We start from the raw sequence: 24828 nt of genomic DNA, 5'->3' as shown, positions 1-24828 counted from the left end.
GTGTTGAATGTCACCATAGATATGATGGAATAATGAATTAAACAGAAATAAGGATTTTTTGGGGCTGGGCATGGTGGCTCACACCTGTAATCCCAGCACACTGGGAGGCCAAGGCAGGTGAATCACTTGAGGTCACAAGTTCAAGACCAACCTGACTAACATGGTGAAACTAAAAATACAAACTAAAAAGACATAAAAATACGTCTTTACTAAAAATACAAAAATTAGCTGGGCGTGGTGGTGCACATCTGCAATCCCAGCTACTTGGGAGGCTGAGGCAAGAGAACTGCATGAACCCAGAAGGCGGAGGTTGCACCACTGCACTCCAGCTTGAGCAACAAAGCGACTCCATCTCAAAAAAAAAAAAAAAAAAAAAAAAAGAGAGATTAGGGATTTTACACTAGTGTGTTTTACAAAGTTATATTCAGTTAAATTCAATGATCATCTTGAAGGATTTATGGATAAAATGACATCATGTCTAAGATTTGCTCTAAAATACTCTGAAAAAAATAGTGTAGGGGGCAGATAAAACAACACTGGCAAAATGTTGATAAACTGATTAAGTTGGGTGATGGGTACACAGAGATTCACTATACTACTCTCTTTATTGTATGTGTGTAAAATAAACATAATAAAAGGTTTAAAATAAGAAACTTATTGCTTAGCATACTGGAGCTTATTATTCCATTGTTAGATTGTCAAAATATTAAATCTGAGTTTAAGTCCCAACTCTATTGCTAACTTCCTATTTGAGTCTAAAAAAAGCTGTTAGACTCAGTTTCTTCACTGAGCAATGGGAGAGTAACATATACATCTCTGGATCACAATTTCCCTTCTGTTAATGGCTACATTAATTCCTGTACCTCATTTGTTTGTTATGATGCTTAAATTATAACAAACATGAGAGGACATGGGAAAGGGCTTTTAGAATTATAAATCAGTGACTCTCAGTGCTGGAGGGAAATACTCCCCTAGTCAATGTGTAAAATGAGATGCTAATGATGAAAGTGAGTTGCAAATATAAATGATGTGAAAGCAGAAGAGAGGTTAAGAACCACTGTACCATAGTTTATAAGCTATAATTTATCAACTATATTATGAACTACTTGAAGAATGAGATCAGGTCAATAATGTATACCAAATAAATTATATCCAAGCAACTGTGAACACTTATGGAACAAATACTCATCATCATCATCATAAATATGGGAAACAAGACTCAGAAATTAAGTATAATTACAAAATAGATAAGTTCTCTAAGTCTTAGCAAGCTTAGGAGAGTTCAGACAGGAAAACGTTAATACAGCCTAAATTAATTAGAAAAATATTCCCAAGAATGTGGGAGTCTTGAGAAAATACTAAGATCTGAATAGCAGAAAAAAGAAAAGAAAAGGGGGCAATTCAAATAGAAGCAACAGCTGAAACAAAGGCACAGAGGATAAAATATAGAATACTTAGGGAAATGAGAAGAAAGAATATGCAATAATGAGGAGTAGAAGCTAATAATATACCCCGATAATAATACCTTAGTATGTGTCACACATTGTAGTAAGTGCTTTGTGTCCGTCTATAATCTATATAGTAAATATTATCTCCATTTTATAGATGAAGAAATGGAGGCACTGAGAGTGTATGTAACTTGGCCCATACTTGATCACAATGCTAGGACCCAACAAAATCACAATCATGCCTAAAAAGGTAAGCTGTGTATCTGTAACCATTAACAAATTCCAAGGTGGCATTAAGGATTAAAAGTATGGGTTTTGGAGCCAGAAACCAATTTCTAGTGCTAACGTCACCACTTAACAGCTTCTTATCCTTAGGCAAGTTGCTTAACCTCCCTTGAGTTTCAATTTTATCATCTCACAAGGGTAATTATAATCTCTATTTTAAAAAGTTACTCAAGAAGAAAAATATGAAAACGCACTGTGAACTACTCAAGTACTCATTAACAGTATGGGTGGCAGTGTGGTATACAGTGAATAGAGCATGGGCTTTCAGCACTCAGCAGTAGTCATGCAGCTTCACCACTCCTCAGTTGTGTCATCTTGAGTAAATCACTTGAACACTCTAAGCCTCACCTTCTCTCTCTTTGCTTCTTCAATTTTTAAAAAAATTCCTCTGACTACAGTATAATTTTAATGGGAAAGAAGACAGTATGGAAGATCCTGCTGTGATGAAGATGGGAGATGAACACGGTCTAAACTAAGATAAGGGAGTGGAGAAATGGCTGGATTCAAAAGCTTTTCGAAAAGAAGACCAATAACATTTGTCATTTATCAGAAAAGGGAGGAAAACAAGGGACACTTAAATATCAAATAGGCACTTGGCATTCTAGTTTGGTGATATACTCCTCTCTTTGATATAGAATACAGAAAAGTTTTGTCAGAAAAAAATACAAATTTACTTTGTTTCTGTTACATCTAAGCAGAGCTGGCGAGTAGGCATCTGATTTCCAGAAGAGAGATCCAGACTATAAATAGAGATTTGGAAGTCAACAGCACGGTGAACTGAGACCTTGTGAATAAATGAGAATGCCTAGGCAGAGTATATTGAATGAGAAAAGTCCCTAAGGTAGAAACCTGAGCAATACCAACATCTCTACATTTCTTTCCTTCATTCTATTTATCTAATCAGTTTAAAATCTTAACATTATTCCTTCACAATACATTTTAGGGGTTTCCTCTTATTTCTGGTCTTGTGATCATGCATTCAAATCTAGAAAGTAATGGCCTTATTTACTCAGTGGTTTATACTTTATTCACCAATATTTATTGATTATGTGCTGTGCTCTACTAGGTGACAGAGACTCAACAGAAATAAAAACAGACAAAGCGATGCTTTTAAAGAGGTTACATTCTAGGGAAAGAATATGACAATAAACAGTAACCATCTGTCAAATGAAGAGAAATGTTGAAAAATTAATGCACATTTCTATTCAAGATAGATTTTATTTGGCAGCCTGAAACAATATTAAAAAAAAAAAAACTACACAAAGCCTAGGATAATCATATTCAGGACACACAGGACAGAGCCAACAAAGGACAATGATCCCTCAGACATGGTAAACAAACGAGGCCAGCCCTCTGATTACCACAGCTAACTGCCTTGAGAGTTTCCAGTATGCAGTACATGAAGGGGAACTGAAGCTAAGTCTGCCAGATGTTCTGACTTAAGGAGATAAGGCTTAGAGTCTGGAGAGAAAAAGGTAGCTAGAGTTAACAGGACACAGTACCCTAGAAGAAAGATCTGCCTAAAGAGACAACTCTGGAGATCTGCAGAGGAACCCTCCTCCTATTCAGCATAGTACAGATATGCAAATGTGTGAGGAAAATACCCAAGGCTGAGGCAAGAAACACCCAAAAGGATTAGGGGAAACAATACTTGTTTGTCACGTAGGAACAGAAACAGTGCTTATTCCCATCTGCCAGAGTAAAAAGCCTTACAATCGAAAGGGCATTGGGCAAAATACTCAAAAGACTCTTACCTTACCAGTGATGAATATTTAGCCCAGGATTAAATACTGCTCTTTGTCCTGCCTAAAATATCTTAAAAGCAATTTCAGAAAGTTCAAACTGTTTGTAACTTATTAAACTGAATCCCAAAGCAAAACTTAAGAATATTTCTAGGCATACAAATATCTTCATAAACCAACAACATAAAATTCACAATGTCTAGAATCCAATCAAAGATTATCACGCACACAAAGGAGGAGACAAAAAAAACCTGATTAAAACTGACCCTAAAATGACACAGATTATTACAGTTGGCAGAAGAGGATATTATAAGAATTATATTTGTATTCCATATGTTCAAAACAATTAAGGAGAGACACGGAAGATATTAAAAAGACCTAAACCAAACTTCTAGAGATGAAAACGACAAAGTCTGAGGTAACACTCAACAAACTCCAAGCATAAGAAACATGAAGAAATCGACACCAAGGCATGCTCTCATCAAATTGCTCAAAACAATTTGGGCAAGAGAGAAATTTCTTCAATCAAACAATTTGATAAAGGGAAAATCTTAAAAAAAGAGAAAAAAGACATATTAACTACAAAAGAACAAAGATAAATAACAGCAAATGTCTCCTTGGAAACAATGTAAAGAAGAAAAGAGTGGAACATCTTTAAAGTATGGAAAGGAAGAAAAGCGTGGAGCATCTTTAAAGTATGGAAAGAAAACCAAAACAAACTGTCCACCTAGAATTCTATACCCAGAGAAAATGTTTCAAAAATGAAGGCAAAATAAACATTTTTTTTCAGACATACAAAAGCTGAGTATTACCAGTACACCTGCATTTTAAGAAATGTTAAAGGCCTTCAGGCAAACAAAAATGATACCAGAAAGAAATATGAATCTACACATAAATAATGAAGAGCACCAAAAATGGTAACTACATGGGTAAATTTTAAATTTTTTTCCCTTACTAGTTATCTCTAAATGATTTTTCTTAGACAAAAATAAATTCAATATACTGTGGTATTTATAGCATATACAGAAGTAAAATTTGTAACAATAACATAAAGATCGAGAAGAAAAGCAGACTATCTTATGGTTCTTACACTATATATAGGCATACTATCACTTGAAGACACTGAGACACGCTACATAGATGAATCTTGAAAATATTAAGTTTAAAAAAAAAAAAACCACCAGTCACAAAACTCCACATACTGTATGATTCCATTTACCTCAAATGTACAGAACAGGCAAATCCATAGAGACAGAAAGTAAACTACTGTTGCTGGAAAATCTCCAAATATTTGAAAACGAAATTACAGACTGAATATTTAAGTATTTAAGGCTGAGTAGTTCAAGGGGAATGAGGAGTGACTGCTAACAGGTTTATCAGGTTGGTGAAAATGTTTTAACATTAGAGGGTGGTGATGGTTGCACTTTTTTTTGAGACAGGATTATTAGCTCTGTCACTCAGGCTGGAGTACAGTGACACAATCACAACTCACTGCAGCCTCAACCCCCTGGGTTCAACCCCCTGCCTCAGCCTCCTGAAGAGCTGAGACTACAGGCACATGCCATCGTGCCTAGCTAGTTTTTTGTAGAGGTGGGGTCTCGCTTTGTTGCCCAGGTTGGTCTTGAACTCCTGGGCTCAAGCAATCTTCCTGCCTCAGCTTCCCATAGTGCTGTAATTATAGGCATGAGCCACCAACCCCAGTCTACCTTTTTGAATATGCTTAGAAACCACTGAATGGTATACTTTAGAATGGTGACTTGTATGACATGTGAATTATATATCAATAAAGCTGTTTTTGTTAAAAACATGAGAAAAATCAAAGGAAGGCAGAAAAAGAGGAAAGGGAGAACAAAAACCAGATGGGACAAATAGAAAAAATAAAGATGATATACTTAACCATATATATAATCACACTAAACATGTCAAAAATCCCAATTTAAAGGCAGCAATCGTCAGATTGGATTTTAAAAAAGCAAGATCCAACTGACTACATATGCTGTCTACTTGAAATATAATTCAAATATAAAAACACAAATATGTTAAAAGGATGAAAAATATATTATTCTAATACTAATCAAAAGAAAAGTGGTATTGCAGTATTGATATTAGACAAATTAGATTTCAGAGCAAAAAATATTAGCAGGGATAAAGACAGTTATTTGATGACAGTTATTTGATAACGGTAAAGGAGTAAATTCATCAGAAAGACTTGAAAATCTCCAAATATTTGAAAATAAAATTGCACACCTCTGATGTGTCATGGGTCAAAAAAGAAATAAAAAGTGAAACCAGGATGTATTTTGAACTGATTAAAAATAACAGAATCAGATACAGTTTAAGAGTACTTAGAAATAAACATCTATATCAGAAAGAAAGACAGTTCTTAAATCAACGGGACTACAACTTCAAACTTAAGAAACTGGAAAAAGAAGAACAAATAAAATCCAAGCAAGCAGAAAAAAAACAAATAATAAAGTTCTGGGCAGAAATCAAAGAAACAGAAAAGCAAATGGGCAAAAGGCAATCAATAAAATCAAAAGCTGCTTTTTGAGAAAAATCAATAGGTAGATTAAAACTAGCCAGATAAATGAGGATAAAGAGAGAAAACACACATTATTAATATCAGAAATGAGAAAGGTAATATCACTATATAGATATTAAGTGATAATAAATTATTCAACAACACAGATAAAATGGACATCTCCTATGAAAAATACACAAAACATTTACTCAAGAAAAAAACAGATAACCTGAATACCCCCTATATTTCATAAATTAAATTTATAATTTAAAAATTTCTCACAAAAAAAACTACAAACCCAGATGGCTTCACTGGTAACTTGCAGCAAACATTTTAGAAAAAATAATACCAATTTTCTGCAGATCTTTCCAGAAAATTGGGGGGAGGAAATTCTTTCCAACTCACTCTATGAAACGAGTGCTACATCAATAACAAAACCAGACAAAGATGTTACAAGAAAAGAAAACCAGATTCCAAAATTTGTCATGAAAATACAGATGTTCCTTGACTTACCATGGGGTTATGTCCCAATTAACCCACTGTAAGTTGCATACATCATGTAATTTATTAAACACTGCACTGAATGATTGTATGGTTACTGGAAGTAGAGCTTCTACTAAATGTACATCACTTTTCACAGCATTGTGAAGTCAAAAAAAACCCGTAAGTTGAACCACTGTTAAGTCAGGATGCATCTGACTGGGACTATAGGCACATGTCACCATGACTGGCTAGATTTTTATACAGGTGAGGTCTCACTTTGTTGCCCAGACTGGTCTTGAACTCCTGGACTCAAGAGATGCAGATGCAGAAATTCTTAACAAAATTTTAGCTAATCAACCCAACATATAAAAAGAATATACATCATGACCCAATGGATTTTATCATGACCAAATGGTATGCAAAGTTGGTTTACATTTGAAACTCAAACAATATAATTCAAAAATTAGCAAACTAAAAAAGGAAAACCATAATTCCCTCAATAGATAAGGAAAAATCATGTGACAAAATTCAACATTTATTCTCAATAAAAATTCTCAGCAAACTAGAAATATAACACCTAATAAAGGACAGCTACAAAAAAACCCTACATTAATATCTTATATAAGGATGAAAAACTGACAACTTTCCCCCTAAGATAAGGAACAAGACAAAAGATGTCTACTTTCACCACTTTTATTTATCATGGTATTGGAATCTCTGGCTGAGGCAAGCAGGAGGGTGGGGAAGGAACATGGGGGAGTATTCAGATTGAAAAGGAAGAAGACTTTCTTTATTCACAGACATCATGATTTCTATGTTTGAATATTCAATGAAATCTGCAAAAACACTACTAGATGTGTGATTTTAGTAAAGTTATAGTTTTGATAAAATATCAATACACAAAAATAAGCTGGCATTTGTATGGACTAGCAACTAATAACTGGAAATTAAAATTTTAAAAAATTTACAATAGCATCAAAACACATAAAATACTTAGAAAATAAATGTTAAGACCTATATACTGAAAATTATATGACACTGTTAAAATTTTAAGGGACATAGGCCACGTTCATAGGCTGGAAGACTAAATAATACTGTCAATTCTCCCCAAATTAATCTATAAATTCATGGTAATTCCAATCAAACTCCTAGTAAGTTTTTATGTACAAACTGACAAACTGACTCTAAAATTTACATGGAAATCCAAAGAACCTACAGTGCCAAACAACTTTGTATAAAAAAAAAGTTCAAAAACTAATACTACCTAATTATAAAACTTATAAAACTATAGAAATGAAGACGGTGTGGTGCTGGCATAAAGATACATAAACAGATCAATGGAACAGAATAGAGTTCAGAAACAGACACATGTTTATGGACAACTGATTTTCTGCAAAGGTAAAACGACAATTCAGTAGATAAAAGATAGTCTTTTTGGCTGGGCATGGTGGCTAACGCCTGTAATCTCAGCACTCTGGGAGGCGGAGGCGGGCGGATCACAAGGTCAGCAGATCAAGACCATCCTGGCCAACAAGGTGAAACCACGTCTCAACTAAAAATACAAATACAAATAAACAAATAAATAAATGTAGCTGGGCGTGGTGGTGCACGCCTGTAGTCCTAGCTACTTGGGAGGCTGAGGCAGGAGAATCACTTGAACCTGACAGGCAGTGGCTGCAGTGAGCTGAGATCGCGCCACTGCACACCAGCTTGGTGGTGACAGAGCGAGACTCTGTCTAAAAAAAGAAAAGATAGTCTTTTCAACAAATGACGCTGAGAAAAACAGACATGCATCAGAAAAAAGCCATGCAAACTTTATTTCGTACTTCACAGCATACATAAAAATTAACTCAAAATGAATCATACACTTAAATGTAAACTCTAAAATTATATAACTTTTAGAAGAAAGTACAGGAGAAAATCTTTGCGACCCTCAGTTAGGTAAAGATTTCTTACACATGTGATCCCAAAAGCATAATCCATAAGAGAAAAAAACTGATAAACTAAACTTCATCAAAATTTAGATTCTTCCATCTCTGAAAGACACTATTTACAGAATGAAAAAACAGACAGGATGAAAATATGTGCAAATGATACCTGATTAAGGACTTGTATCTAGGATATACAAAGACCTCTTAACACTCAATAATAAAAAAAGTAGAATCTCCAATTTAAAAATGAGCAAAAGATTTAAACAGACACTCCTGAAAAGAAGAAATATAGATGGCAAATAAGGGAGAGAAGATGGTAAACATCATTAGTCCTTGGGGATACTCAAAGTCATGAGGTGTTATAACACACCTATTAAAATAAATAAAATTTAAAAGACTGATTCATACTACATATTGGCAATGAGTTAGGAAGAATATGGGAGAAATCATATACTGCTGGTAGGAATGTAAAATGGTAGGAATGTACAATGGTACACTACTTTGGAAAACATTCTTGCAATTTGTTGAATTAAATATATACCTATCATATGATCCAACCATTCCACTCCTAGGTATTTACCCAAGAAAAATGTCCCCAGGGACTTGTCCATGAACGTTCATAGTACTGTGTCTGTAAAGCCAAATGTCCCATCTGTAGATCAAAGGATAAACTTAGTACTTTGTCTGTAAACCCAAATGTCCCAACTCAATGGACAAACAAATAGCCATATAATGGAACACTGCTTAGTAATAAACAATTATTGGCACAAACAACATAAGTATCAAAACAATTACGCTGAGTAAAAGAAGCCAGATAAAAAAGAGAACATACTGTATTACTCAATTTCTATACAATTTTGGAAAATGTAAACCAATCCACAGTTTAATTAAAAGGTCAGTGACATGGTCTGGAGAGGGGATGCAAGTGGAGGGATTTCAAAGGGGCACGGGGAAAACTTTTGGGCATGATAGATACTCCATTATTTCGATTCTGCTGATGGTTTCACAGGTGTGTATAAACATGTCAAAAAAGATCTATACACTTTTATTACATGTAGTTTAATGGTATGTAAATTATATTTCAATTAAGATGTTCAAAAAACCATGAAAAGGGTAGGGAAAAAGAGTGATGCAATGGAGGGTGTTACTGTCTTAGGTGGTCAGTGAAGGACTCTCTGTATATCATATGGCTTTTACTTAAAACATCACAGGGTTGTAAGCACAGAGTTGACTAATGTCTTTAAAACATTACTCTGGGTTCCATGTGCAGAGTATCTTGTAGAGGAGGCAGGATAAAATCAAGAAAACCAAAAAGGAGGATATATTGCAACAGTCCAGATGAGTGCTAGTTGTGACTTTCAGTTGGGTGAAAGGAGACTGTGAAAAATGGCTAGATATCGGATATATTTTGAAGGAAGAGGTGAGGAAATTTGCTAATTGACTGGATGTTTGCTTTGCAAAGAGGGGCATCAAAGAGGACTGTAGGTTTTTAACCTGAGGAACAGGAAGAATGGAGCCACTGTTTATCGGGATAGGGAGGACCAATAGGGAAGTATCGTAGCAATTTCCACCCTTTTAATTTCTCCCCTTTTATCTTGCATATTGCTATAAGAGTAATCTGCCTAAACTACAATTATAAATATGTTAGTATTGGGTTTCAGAATCTTCATTAGCTTTCCATTGCCTCAACCATCAAGAGGTGAACAAACTATTTTTCCTAAAATAAAGACAGCAATAGGTCTCTGGGTAGGGGCCAAAGATAAGGTTAAACATTAGGTTAATGTGGAAACACTATGGCACTAAAACAACTAACAAAGTCCCACCCTCATATTCTTTTCTAATAGGAAATGAGATGTGGCTGGCAACTACTCAAACACCGTGAGTCTTTATCCACAGTACAGTTTCAAATTCCTGAGAACTTTAGAAAGTGGAATGATGATGATGATAAAAGGAGAAGTAAATCATGTATCTATCCTAGCTACCAAGTGCTAGCCACTGCTAGACACTTTATATACACTGCTTTCAAGCTCCACACTGATGTCAGGATAAAGTCCAAGTCCCCTAATATGGCTTGTAAGAGCCTTCCTAAGCTAACTCCAACACTTCTCTCCAGTCTTGCCTCTTCTTCCCCATGCTTCTGCTTTACTGAACCACACAAGGTTTAACACTAGTTCCTTTGTGAATGCTCTTCTTTCCTCATCCACATATACTTGGTTAATACTGGCTCTTCCTTGGTACTTCACACTTAAATATAATATTTCCCAAGGAATATTTCTCAAGATCTGAGTTAGAAGCTCCTTCCACATAAATCTTAGCTTCCCTTATCTAAGTATTTATCACACTATATCATATCATATGTTTACCTGCCTGTAGCCATCTAGACTTAAGTTCATAAAGGCTGAGTCCATGTCTATCTTATTTCCCAATATGTTCCCAATCTTCACATGGCACTTGGCATATAATGGTTGCTCAATAAACATTTGCTTAATGAATGGCTTTAAGTTTAGGAGATTTGGAAATACAATGACTTAGAAAGGAAAATGGTGAGTTTAGTCTACAACATGCTAAAGCTGAGGGAATCCAAAGACAAGAGATGTTCTGTACATTTGGATAAAAAGGAGCTGAAACTGGGTTGAGGGGTAAGAGCTAATACTGAAAATAGAGGGCAGGATGATTCAGAGGCTAGAAAAAAAAAAAAACAGAGTCAAGAACTGGTATTAGGGTAAAAAAAAAAAAAAAAAAGGAAAACCAATTAAAAAAAAAAAAGAATGAACCAATGTAAACGCAAGAGGAACAAAATGGTTCAGAAATATAGACGCTAAAGACCATTTAAAAATGAAAAAGGAAAATGTGCCAATAGCTAAAGTGAGGTCAAGGAAGACCAAGATAGCTGGTTGACTATTTTACCTCTGCAGGACCTACTACAGTATCAAACACGTGGAGAATAAACATTTGTTGAATGATAGAATACATGATCAGAATCTCACTTTTTAAAAAGTTCAGCTGTAGATTAGATTGAGCCTAAATTTGTTCTGCTCAGGAATCCTGCCTTTAAATACTCACCAGCCACGACTTATTTCACTTCTAAAACTTAATAAAACCTCCAACTGATCCTTATGTTTTGTTCGAGTATATTTTGGAAAAATATTACTTATCTATTCTTGCTTTTTGTATCTCCTTTGTCTTAAATAAGAAGTGCCAATACAAGAGGGTTGCAGGCGTGAGAGAGGGTTGATAAACGAACTGCTCACACCTCAAATTCTAGTTACCACTGCATCTGAGTTTTTCCTCAAACCAGATACCCACGTTGGCCCTGAAAGCCTAAACTGCATATTAAAGACAGTTCCATGTTAAAAAATAACCTATTTTAGATAGTTTAAGTGGTGAACAAACCAGACCACCTTCACTGAAAAGCACAAACCTGAAACCAGCCTAAAGGAACTGCCATAATAAATCATTTCCATAATAATTCAGAGTATATATGAGTACATTCATAAAACAATGACTGTGATACAAGTCTGAGGAGTTTAATGTCAAAAAGAAGAAACTTAATTAACACTGGGTTCAAGGGAATCAGTCATCATAGGATGAGACACACTTCTAAATATCTGAAAGTAGAATGACAAGTAGAGGAGAAATAACAGTTGAAACAAGTTATGTGTGTGGAAGGAGGTAACAGAGGGCAGAAAGTTTGAATTTAAAGAGATGGGATATTATGGGTGTGAAGGAAGTGTAATGGATATGCTGTAGTGAAGTGGAGTGCTAATGAAAGCATCAACACTGATGGACTCCACATCTCAGTAGCTCAAGGCAAAGTCTCAGTAATAAACATCAGGGAGGATCATAGAAATCACTAAGGTTACCAGAAGTTGGGAAGAAAAGGAATGAGAAGGGATCAAGGAGTGGGAAATAAATGAATTAACACTGAACTGTATGTACACTCAAAAATGGTAAATATGATAAACTCTGTATATATATTTTACCTCAGTAAACAAAGTATGCCTGAGGGTAAAGACCAGAGAGACAGAGAGAGAGAGAGAAGATATATGTAGTTGTCTTATGTTAAGGCCATGTTTTATATGATAGAGTAACTATGATCAACTGTGTTATTAAATAGTATGAGACTCAAAAGTGACATACTTTTTAACAAATGTACCATAAACATTCCCTCATGAGGGAAACACGAGGCTTCAAGTTAAATTAAAAAAAAAAAAAAAAATTGGCCAGGCATGGTGGCTCACGTCTGTAATCCCAGCACTTTGGGAGGCTGAGGCGGGCGGATCATGAGGTCAGGAGCTCGAGACCATCCTGGCTAACATGGTGAAACCCCGTCTCTACTGCAAAGACAAAAAATTAGCCGGGCTTGGTGGTGTGCGCCTGTAGTCCCAGCTACTCGGAAGGCTGAGGCAGGAGAATGGCGTGAACCCGGGAGGTGGAGCTTGCAGTGAGCCAAGATTGTGCCACTGCACTCCAGCCTGGGCGACAGAGCGAGACTCTGCCTCAAAAAAAAGTTCACCTAATCGAGAGTGAACAAACAATGTGGCAATTCTGCAGCCGTTCAAACTACTTACCTGGTCGTATCCATAAGGCCTCTGCTGGGGTGGCTGTGGTGGTCCAGGCTGTGTTGGTCTATATCCTCCATACTGCTGACCTTGTCCCTGTGGGTAGTTAGGATACTGAGGACCTGGACCACCCTGTGAAGGACCTGCAAATAATTAACACAACAAAAACCCACATAAAAAGTTAAGTCCCTGGAACTCAGGGAAGGATTTGAACTGGAGAGATGTTACAATATTTTTCTATCTAAACTTAAAAAAGATAGTTTGGTACCTTGATTTCCTCAAATGCTTTCTGAAATAAATCTGGATGGTAATAATAAGAGTAAAAATACTGTAATGCTACTTCACTGTAATTATTGTACTATGCCCTAGCCATTACAAAATATATTTCAAAATGGGTAAAAAAGACTCAGGGAGTTGTAAAGTAGGTTAATTCTATGATGATAAGAAAATTAATCAATATATCTGGTAGCATTAACCAGTATGAGCAAGAGGAAAAAGAGAAAGCAAGAGGCAGATTCAAAGAAAAATACTGAAATAACTTCTGAATAAAGTGGAGGAATAAATGATATTTATAACTGTATGACTCTAGATTTATATTTGCAGTCACCAAAAGTATGTCTATACTATGCATTGACAAATTACCAAAATATTTTAAAATAGAAACTAAAAACTTGAAAACCCACAGATTACATGTGAAAAAACTTGATTCAAAACTTACACTGAGAATTAATCACCTTTAATACTTTATCCATAAAAATGATTACAAATTTCAGAGATGGCAAGGGACTGATTTGGTTTGCTAAACAATTATGTCTGTTTTATAAACTCTACTACTTTCCATTGTAAGGAATGCTTCAAAAAGCATAAGCTGGGCTGGATATACAGGCTTACGCCTGTAATCCCAGCACTCTGGGAGGCTGAGGTGGGCGGATCACCTGAGGTCAGGAGTTTGAGACCGGTTGACCAATATAATAAACCCCGTCTCTACTAAAAGTACAAAAATTAGCTGGGTGTGGTGGCACATGACTGTAATCCCAGCTACTCAGGAGGCTGACAGGAGAATCGCTTGAACCTGGGAAGCAGAGGTTGCAGTGAGCCAAGATCGCAACATTGCACTCCAGCCTAGGCAACAAGAGTGCAACTCCGTCGGAAAAAAACAAAACAAAACAAAACAAACCATAAGCTGAAAAGCTTTGACACTTAAATGTTTTCTATCATAGCCATTCAAAACCTGCCATAAAAACACTGATTTCAGAGAAAAGTGTCAAAAGAGAACAAGTTTTCAAGCTTAAATAAGCTATATCAATCTTTTATTTATTATATATTCAATTATTAAAACTTTATCTCTAGTAGAAATAAAGGTTTTTTTGACAATACAAGCCTATAGATAAACAAAATAGAAATTTCTCTTAGGATTCCTGATGTCTAACAAAATAGCATTTAACTATAACATACTTTAACAAAAATTAAGCTTTCTTTCACCCTCTCTTACCATTGAAGATATTTGGAAGATATTTCTCTCAAGTCAACGAATTGACCTGATTTAGCTGTATTACATCTGTTTTCATGCAAATGCAATAAAACCAGAATACCGTATTTATTCAAAGTATAAATACTAAGTAGTCACAAAATGAAAAGACCGTTTGGGAAGGGCAAAAAAGTTCCTTTATGAAAGAAAAAAACCCATGGAATATTTCTAAAGTCACATCTAGAATTTGGAAATCAGAATTTAACATTTTTAGAAAAATACCTGACTCCCAATATCTGACTGAGTTTCAACATATACGCTGAGGGGGCAAGAGAATTTCAGTCTGACCTTACTTCTAAGATTTGCTATCACAGGTAGACAGAGATGTCCACAGCAATGGCAGAGCTTAAGTCAATGACTAAAAATAATAAGATATTACCTATGTGAAAAAGAGACCCCGGTTAGGAAGAGGTGGATTCAGTATTCGTAAGCAGCTACTTTCCTTTAAAAAGAGTTATATCTAAAATGGTTATAGTAGCCTGAGAGTTAAGACTGAAATACTAGCTCCTCATCATTCCCCACTCCCTATCTAATAAGTTAGTCAGATATCCAGGTAGTAGGTATTGTGAGTGAGTATATAATAGGAAAATATTGCTACACTTTCCCCAAATTCTGTATGATACATAGCTGCAATAATTCATCCCAATGAATATGTATATTGCTATTTAACTAGGGAATGTCAAAAACATTTTCATTATGCATTCTGAATAGATCTCATTTTTACTCAAAAAAAAAAAAAATCAGTATATCTTAAAAAAAACTGTATTGGTCATTAGTTTTTAAAAATAAATTTGCTAAGCAGATTATATACATACGGTCAATAATTATCCAATCATCAGTTTTCCAAGCACACACAAGGCTAGACATGACAAATAGGTCTGATAATTCATTTTTCATGTCTTTTAAATGACTCCACACCTTACCTTTGGTCAATGAACCATCTCCAATTTGTAGTTCTTTTTGAATGGATTACTAGCTTATCTAAGAGCAACATTTTAAACCAACATTTTAATAGTAGACTAGGCTAAAACTGAATTTTCAAGTGATAATTCTTGGAAAAATAAGTATTAAACATCCACTTCCATATTTTAAAACAATCAGCACCACATTGTTTTCGTGATAAAAATAAACTGTACAAAGCTTTACCGTAGCCCTGCTGCTGTCCTGGGTAACCTTGCTGCCCTGGGTACTGCTGCTGCTGGGGTGGATATCCCTGTTGTGGAGGTGGTCCCTGGTATGCATCTTGCTGTTGGCCATACTGTGAATTTCCTACAGGATAATTGGAGAAGAGGAAAAAAAAACTGAGAAGTCTGCTTAAGTAACTTTTTTCCCTCTAAGATGCATAGCCAACAACACAAGAACAAAATGAAATGCCATATTGATTTTTAGAAGTTAACAAAACAAAGAAAAAACTCAAACCAAACAGAAGGATTTCGGCCAAACAAACTGCAGTTAAAGCCAATTTTGCAAGGTTGAACTGCAGCATTTTCAGCGTCTCTGCCATACGAGCATTACATTTACTGGAACATCACAGTCATAAGATCATGACTATGCTAAATAAAATAAAAAAGACAAAATTAAAGACAGCTACAAGAGCACACACTAGCTACACGAGATCAGCAAGCTGTTTCCTAAAGGCACTATACTTATATGTAAAATTATACATATGTAAACACACACGAGAAAAAAAAGTTGGATGGATTTATGTTCAAATAGAAAATTTCCACTGAGGAAAAAATTATCTTTAATGTTTTAGTCTTTTTATTAATGTTAGAAATGGCAAGTCATGGTTATACATTTTAAATATTTGTAAGGAAATTATTTTGATTGTTTTGGGCTCCCTGCACCTTTCAAGACAGCCAGCAACTAGTATTCTACAAGAGCTTTGCATGGGTAGAAGTTGTCTTATGCAAGAATTTTCATTCCTGTAGAAGGGGATATATATGTGTATGTGTGTGAAGGTATATAGATACCTCCTTCGTAGTAATGTTGTGAGGAATCCTCATAAGGCCTATCGTAGCCTTGTTCAGGATACGACGGTTGCTGATAACCGTAATCATTATGACCTACATCAATTCGACAAGAGACAGGAAGAAACGTTAATGGCCACTGAGTGAAAACCCTAAAAATATTTAAACTTTCAGATAAAATTGAAAAAAAAGGAAAAGAAATGGAACATAAAAAATAATTTCAATTGCATTAGCCAAAGATTTACCAATGTGATTGTTTTCATATTGAGATAACGTGCAATTTTTTTAAAAGCAAAAAGCAGTAGTTTTAGAAACATTACACTTATTGTCTTAAATCTGATAATCCTCATTGAGGGGAAAAAAAAACTATCTCCCATTTTAAAAAAAGAGAATAAAAGTATCTAGGTCTTTCACATGTAAATAACCTAAATTAAATTAGAATGAACAAAGGAAGTAATTATCATATTTTGTCAAACACCTGTTCTGCTGGTCTCCAATTCCACAGCATATGCTAAACACAATGCAAAATATAAAAGAGCTCCATAAGTTTCTCCCCTGAAAGAAACTGAAAAATTTTCACGTTCTAACATTTACTTGCATAAACTTAAGTATCTCAAAGTATCTTCAGATGCAAAATTATATACCTTAATGCTGCCATTTTGGAAATCTTTAGAAAATATTTCAAGTATCATAAACATACATCTTCATAAAATTAATATTGTGTTGGGAGTATATCTTCAGTTTTAAAGCACAATAAATTTTACCTTCGAGATAATTGGACTCTAGTGAAAAACAATAGTCTCACTCTCTTTTTAAGTTTCACTAAGAAAATGTAGGAAATAACCTTTTAGTTATCTAAAATCTAAACTCAACTTTACAAAAATGCCTAATTAAGGACACAGGAATAAAAATTACAAATAAACGTTATTCAGTGCTCTAGTATTCTAATGTTCCCAAGCCACCTCATAAATAGCTACATGAAGGGTTGGCAAACTATGGCCTACAGTCTTTAATATGGCCAGTGGCATGTTTTTGTAAATAAAATTTTATTGGAATACAGTCATGCCCATTCATTTCAGTATTGTCCATAGCTGCTTTCATGCTACAATAAGAGTTCAGTAGTTGAGACCAAGACCATACGGCCCACAAAGACTAAAGTACTTATTATCTGGCCCTTTTCAGAAAAAGTTTGCCAATTCCTAATCTATATATTTACTAACATAAATATCCGGACATGAGAGAAAAGAGCCAATGTTGTTTACAAATATTAATTGTCGATATAAATAGAATACTCTATGTAAATGTCAGATATAAAGTAATACACACCTATGCAAAAATGATACCCTTCAAATTAAAATCCACTAATAAAATGAAAGAAAGTAACCTTAACGTTTTGATATTTACAAAATAACAAACCAATATATTTTGAACAGAAAGGTTATACTATAACAAAACAAAGTTCACATTTCAAGAGACAGCCAGGATCAAAATAACAATGTCAAGTTTAACTCTTTAAAATGTAATTAAAATTTAAAAAAATAGAAACAATCATTTATTTTCAGCCAACTTCTCAATACATATAATTTAACAAAGATTTCACCTCTTTAAAATATGTATAGCTTACAACCTTACTAAGTTTTTAATTAAAAAAAAATCTTAATACCATGTTTACATATGAAAAGAAAAACAAAACAAAAACCAACGTCCTTAAGTACAAATGTACCTTTATGCTTTATGTATTAATAAAAAATGACAGGCGAGATGTTTTTTCAAATATCCTAAATTATATCTTCTTGCTAGCTTACATGGGCTGCTAGTCAATGTCTGCTAGTACTTTAGCTTTAAGTGTCTTAGTTTCTCTGTTCAGTAATTTATATTTACATCAAAGGATCATATATGTGAACAAGGCTTTTGGCAAATCCTAACAACCCACATCATTTTGTAATGTATTTTTGAATTACTTTTTTCTTCTACATTGTATTACAAAATTTTCAAGCATACAGAAAAATGGATGAAACTATACTGTGAAAACCTACTTGTATGCTTGGATTATTGCTATTCAAATGTTCCTAAAGTACTGTGCATCTTACTAACCAATTTTTCACAAGCCACCTTCTACAAAAAACAAAAAACAAAAAACCCTAACTAAAAACCTTATTTCCAAATGCCTGTCCCATTCTACTCAATCTCTACACGGCTATATTATGGATATAATTTGGTCTCCCAAATTTTTCTCAAAGGCAAGCACTAATGTAAACCTTAGTTTGTTGAGAAGTATGAAACATTAATTAAAATGATGAGACTTGAAAAAGTAACTCAAGAACTATATTCTCTATATATTTGTACAATGAATACAAGTCAACTAAGGGTGAACTTTATGTTATGTGAATTATATCTTAATGAAGCTCTTATTAAAAAAAGAGTAAATCAATAAACACAAGCTTTTGCTGAAATCAAACAACCCTAAATATATTACAAAAGGATCCTCTTTTCTATAAGGATTCCAATGACAGACTGTGATTCCTGATCATACTAATGGAACAGCTACACAAAATACACTTTGAATTAGATTATAAACTAATGCTATCATTGGTACTTTAGAGTACTGAAGTGTTTCTAAATTTAGAAGAAACAAATTGTTAGCTTCTTCATCCTCATTAAAATATTTTATATAACTCTCTACATGAATACTAGGCAGAGATAGAAAGTGGGAAAGTTAACATCAGGAGAGATTACCATCAGGGTAATACTGCTGGTTCATGCCTTCTGGAGGACCTTGTCCACCATGACTGTATTGGTCCCCGTAATAGTCTTCCTGGCCTGAGTACTGCTGTGGTGGGCCTGAAAAATGACAGCCAGTCAAGAAATAAATAATGTATTCTCTATGTCATCAAAGGCTTTCTTTCTAATTTGATATTATGAAAGATTATTTCTCAACTATAGATTCCTGTCTCCTGATACCTGCATTTCAGATACCTTTAGCTATTCATATACATACGCATACAGATACACACACAGCAGCTCCACATACATTTACTAAAATCAATGTTAAGACCACACATGCAATACCAAAAAACACCAACTCAGAAAAACAAACGCTAACTTCTTAAAAATAGGTTCAAACTGGTAGCAAATTTATTTCCTTTGCTATGAAGTAAAATTAGGTTTATTCCTGATCCTTTATTTAATAATTTTTCAAAAACAAAACAGTATTTTCTGTTGTAAATTAGTGAGCTTTCAATATATAATTTTATGACATAACTTTTTCCAGAAAATAACAGATAAAAGAAAGCTGTGTATCAAGAAGTTCTTATCTACTTTGTGACAGCTTTGTACCTAGTAGAACTCTATCGTTTGTTAAAAAAACAAAAAAAAAGAAGAAAAAAGAAACAAAAAGTCCTGACTTTGTCTAGATTAAAAGGTCATTAAAATGTGCAGCCTTTCAATTACATGAGGTAGCAAATTTTCCAAATGGAATCTCACCCTGTTGAGGAGGTCTATAGGGAGGAATCTGTCTCTGACCCATCATATGATTGCCTTGGTTAACTTGACCCATCATTCCCATGGGTGGCTGCTGTCCTTGGTAATGCTGTCCGCCTCCCTGTGGCATGTTGTATTGCTGAGAAGGAGGCTGCTGATGCATCATTGGACCTGAAACAAGACACAACATTATATAATACATAATTTTTTGTATATAACTTTAACATCTCAAGAAATAATCTTTTATCATATAGTCTCCAAACTATATAATGAAATGCACTAAAAACTGATTTCAAATAATAAAAATAAGTCTTTGAATTAAAACTCACATGCCTAAAATAATCTGCAAACAAAAGAAAATAACCAGTCCATGGTGATTAACTTGAAATCCGGCCGGGCGTGGTGGCTCACGCCTGTAATCCCAGCACTTTGGGAGGCCGAGGAGGGCGGATCACGAGGTCAGGAGATCGAGACCATCCTGGCTAACACGGTGAAACCCAGTCTCTACTAAAAATACAAAAAACTAGCCGGGCGCAGTGGCGGGCGCCTGTAGTCCCAGCTACTTGGGAAGCTGAAGCAGGAGAATGGCATGAACCCGGGAGGCGGAGCTTGCAATGAGCCAAGATCACACCACTGCACTCCAGCCTGGGCAACAGAGCGAGACTCCATTTCAAAACAAACAAACAAACAAAAAATCCACTAGAAGAGGATTCTTAGTCATTTTTTAAAACAAAATGATATAATATATGAACATCTTGAATGTATTTTCCATTACACACTAATACTTATCTATACCATCTTTCTTGAGAAGATATCATCCTCATGCTACACTGGGAAATACACCAAAAGTAAACTTTACAAAATCACACAGCAAATCAGTGGTTAAACCAAGGGAAAGAAACCAAATCTCTAGATTTTTACTTTGTTCTTTTTCAATACTCATTATATAATGGTAGACAGGGAAACTATACAAACACTAGAATTTCATAAGTTTTAATTTAGGACAAAATCTTAAAAAGTCTTCTTTCCCTTTCCCAACTACAAGATTTACAACCTAAAAAAGACCTCCTTGAAATCAAAAGGCTATAGTGCTTAATATGTTAAAACATACATACATTACATAAAGACTCTCACACCTCTAAAAACACACAAGAGAGACATGCAACAAGCTGTGGGCTAAGAAATCTGAACTACAGAGTTTCCAAAGTGAGCAATACTGGGGTAGCCAAACTACCACTGCTATAGTATCACACTGGCAACAGTAAAAACGTATCACAGGAAACAATCAACAATGGCCATAAAGTCCCACATTGCCATCTAATAATGTTAAGCAGCTCCTGAGAGGTTTACTGGGCCAAGTTATGGTATGGTGAACTCATCATTTTGCCATTATAACCATTACTATCTCAGAAGTACGGATGAGTCCTTTCCCAACTTGCTGCTTATATAGCTACATACTCCTCCTTCCCCTTGAGTGACTTGGAGAAAATTTAAGTACAAAAGGCAAAGTACTAGAGAGCCTGGAAAGGTTTCACAGATGAAACTGCCCAAATGAGCCAAAGTTCACTATTTAATTACTTAAACAATTAAAAACAAAACAAGCCCACCTCTTGAAATACATTACTGACTTACAACAGCAGCAATGATATAAACAGAAAGACTTCACATTTCCAATCAGAAGAACTGTTTCAGAGCTGTTTTTCTCCTATTTGCCTTCCGTGCTTCTGTTTCTTTTTTCCTTCTTTTCAATTTTATTATCATAAATGTGAATATAAGCCTCTCAAAAACTCTGGGACCTTTCTTTCAACAAGCAAATACACTCTTAGTAGAGACAAAGTGGCTGGGTGAGAGTAGAGGCTAAGAGAACTTAATACTGAATGTACCCTACAACACTGTCAGTTACATGCTTTCACAGTCATTTCCTATAAACTCCTAACAACTACCATAGGTAAGGACCCTAATTCTCAATTTTTTTAGCTAAGGAATCTAAAAATCAAGATTACACAGCTAACAGATATAAACTGAGAATAAGACAAACCTCAAATTTGATTTCAAAGCACATGTTTATTCTATTTTTCACTGCCTCTGTTAAAAAATAAGCTATAACAAATTTGTAAGCCAGGCGCAGTGGCTCACATCTGTAATCCCAGCACCTTGGCAGGCTAAGATGGGTGGATCACCTGAGGTCAGGAGTTCGAGACCAGCCTGGCCAATATGGTGAAACCCCAACTCTACTGAAAGTATAAAAATTAGCCGGGCATGGTGGTGCACACCTGTAATACCAGCTACTCGGGAGGTTGAGGCAGGAGAATCACTTGAACCCGAGAGGCAGAGGTTGCAGTGAGCTGAGATCATGTCATTGCACTCCAGCCTGGGCAACAAGAGTGAAACTCTGCCTCAAAAACAAAACAAAACACAACACAAAACAAATTCAGTAGTTCCAAAGCAAATAATCTGCAACAAAAAGTTCCAAAACACTAACTAGTTTAATAGCAGTTATAACTTTCAAATATATGTTGTATATATTAAACTGTTAAACACTAACATTCATAATTTAATAGGTAACCTGATCGGACATTTATGTAATTCATTTTCAGTAAATGAAGGTTTTGCCATTTCTTCTCCAACACTTTCTAAAGACCTCCTGTCTTAACAGAAGGTAACTATATAACTAAAACCTGTAATATTAGAACCAAAATTAAAAAGTAAGCAAAACCACAGTAGCCAAAAGGAAAAAACATCCAAAAAGATACATAACAAAACACTAAACCTTGCTCTAAAGGAAAGCAAAGTAATTGTAGCTTAAGCCCTAGATAGAAAAGACCATGCCACTTGTGTTTTATCTTTTGGGACTGTGAGCAATTCCAATCCCAAAGAGCTCAATTACTACCCTTCTTTTACTGTCACTTCTCTCCCTCAGAGGATCCCAACATCCTCTGATCCTGAACATTTCAGGATCAAACCTAAAACCACAGAGAGAATGGAGTCAGCTAACACTACCAAACCACAGTACATTTCATAATTTTCCTTGAAGCCTTATTTATCCATTAAACAAAAAAAATTATGACTTTATGACATCAATTCTGATGGTTTAGGAAGTATATTATTTTCCTTCTTAGGATAATTAAATTATGCTACACTGGCAATGTATATTATCTCTTGAGATACTAATGAAACTAAGAGAAGTAAACTCAAAAGGTTATCCCAAAATGTGTTCTAAAAATTTGTACTGCAGAGTGAAATAGCATTATAAAATGCGTCTTTTATAACTATTTTCTGCAAACAATGGTATCATACATTACTACAGACTTAAAGGTTATTCTTCATCTTTTACATAAACCATTTTGATGTTAAGACACACTACAAAGCACGATAATACATATGCAAAGACCCTACTGATATCTTAATTACCTAGAATATATTTTTGCAAGTGTTTTGCAAGGGCATATAACAAATACTTACCATCAGCACATTATTTCTTCCCATTTTGAGTTTTATATTCTAATAGACATTCTATGAAAACAACACCTTTTATTTTAAACACATGTAAAATCCTCCCAAATTACCATATTTTATATTATTGGAATTCTTTGCTCCAATGAGATGGTTAATACTTAATTTTATCTTAAGTCAGTGGTCAAAAAGAAAAAAAAAATTTTTTTTTGAAGAGTAAGTCAAGGATCAAATTTATTGAGTACCTATTAGGTTCAACACCTCAGGCTAGAAGCCATGGTGATATAGAGATGTGATGAGCACTGTCACTGTCTATAGTGACACACAATTAGCTAGACTGAAAAAAATAACTTTTAAATACTTAACTACAAAGAAAACATTGTTTTAATCTGTCAAGAATTCTGAATGATGTAATTTTACAAATATTCTACATATATAGAACATTGATACATATACACATGTATTTCACATCTTCAGATGCAAACCAATACACTAAAATTTTAGAAAAACTGTATCATTAATCTATGAATTATTTTAAATAATACTGTTTAAAATGACAGCTAACATTTAATGAACACTTATTATGACCCAGGCACTAAGCTAATAGCTTTACCTGTATTATTTATCTTCCCCAAAGCCCTAGGAAACGGGTAGTATTATTATCAACTTCTTCACAGACAACATTTAAGGCTCACAAACATTAAGGATCTTACCCAAAGCTGTACTGCTAAGAAAGGCTCTAAATTAGTTGCATAGCTACTAAAGGGTCCAAAGCACGTGCTCTTAATCACCATGTGTACTTCCTCTCTAAATTGAAATCACACTTTTCCCATGCCACTATCTCCTGTGAAAACAGTTCTGTAGAATACATCTCTATCACTGTAATATAAAAATCTTAAAATACAAGAAATTTCTTCATCCCACCTACCTTTTGTAAGCTTAAGACCATGAAACTCCATAGATAATACCCACCTCAGGCCTATTTTCACATTCACATTTCATCATTTACTGCTCACATTTTACTACTTGTTCCTTAACCATTTAATCTCAAACTAATACAATTACAGCTCTTATTTGGAGTTATTTCTAATAATTTATTTGCAAGAATCCCTGTATTCCAACAAACTCAATTAGCTAACTTACTATCTGCTTAAATAGCTGCTTAAAAAGAACAGGATTCTTTACTTACCTAAATTATACACCTGTCCACATCAAGAATTTTTAGTAAAGGATGTTTAGACATAATATCAAGGATAAAAGAACAAGAGCAAGAAAGAAAATGTAGGATGACTATCCCAGCTCAGTAAGGTCACTGCAGCCAAGCACAAATTTAGCTGAGTTTTCCAGCACCCAATGAAAAAATGGAACCATGATTCTAGCTAGTAAAGAGAACAGCTCATTAAGAGGTACAAAATCTTTCGTAAC

The 24828-nt window shown here is 34.6% G+C and overlaps 1 protein-coding gene across 3 annotated transcripts in view; it reads right to left on the bottom strand.

The window, feature by feature from the left end:
* Window positions 1-24828, bottom strand: part of SS18 (SS18 subunit of BAF chromatin remodeling complex) — a 71516-nt gene that overhangs the window by 3122 nt on the left and 43566 nt on the right. For 2 of the 3 annotated variants that reach the window (XM_007974403.3, XM_007974402.3), the window contains exons 6-10: window positions 19954-20121; window positions 19207-19311; window positions 16474-16566; window positions 15647-15769; window positions 12982-13115 (exon numbers count right to left, since the gene is read on the bottom strand). In XM_007974403.3, coding sequence (XP_007972594.1) covers window positions 12982-13115; window positions 15647-15769; window positions 16474-16566; window positions 19207-19311; window positions 19954-20121 — 623 coding nt within the window. The remainder of the gene's footprint in view (window positions 1-12981; window positions 13116-15646; window positions 15770-16473; window positions 16567-19206; window positions 19312-19953; window positions 20122-24828) is intronic. The other variant, XM_007974404.3, reaches the window with a different exon arrangement.

Source organism: Chlorocebus sabaeus, chromosome 18 (assembly GCF_047675955.1).
Source record: "Chlorocebus sabaeus isolate Y175 chromosome 18, mChlSab1.0.hap1, whole genome shotgun sequence".
In the NCBI taxonomy this organism is placed as follows: Eukaryota; Metazoa; Chordata; class Mammalia; order Primates; family Cercopithecidae; genus Chlorocebus; species Chlorocebus sabaeus.
The sequence above is the reverse complement of the archived record's forward strand: the minus strand, read 5'-3'. Positions and strand labels throughout refer to the sequence as shown.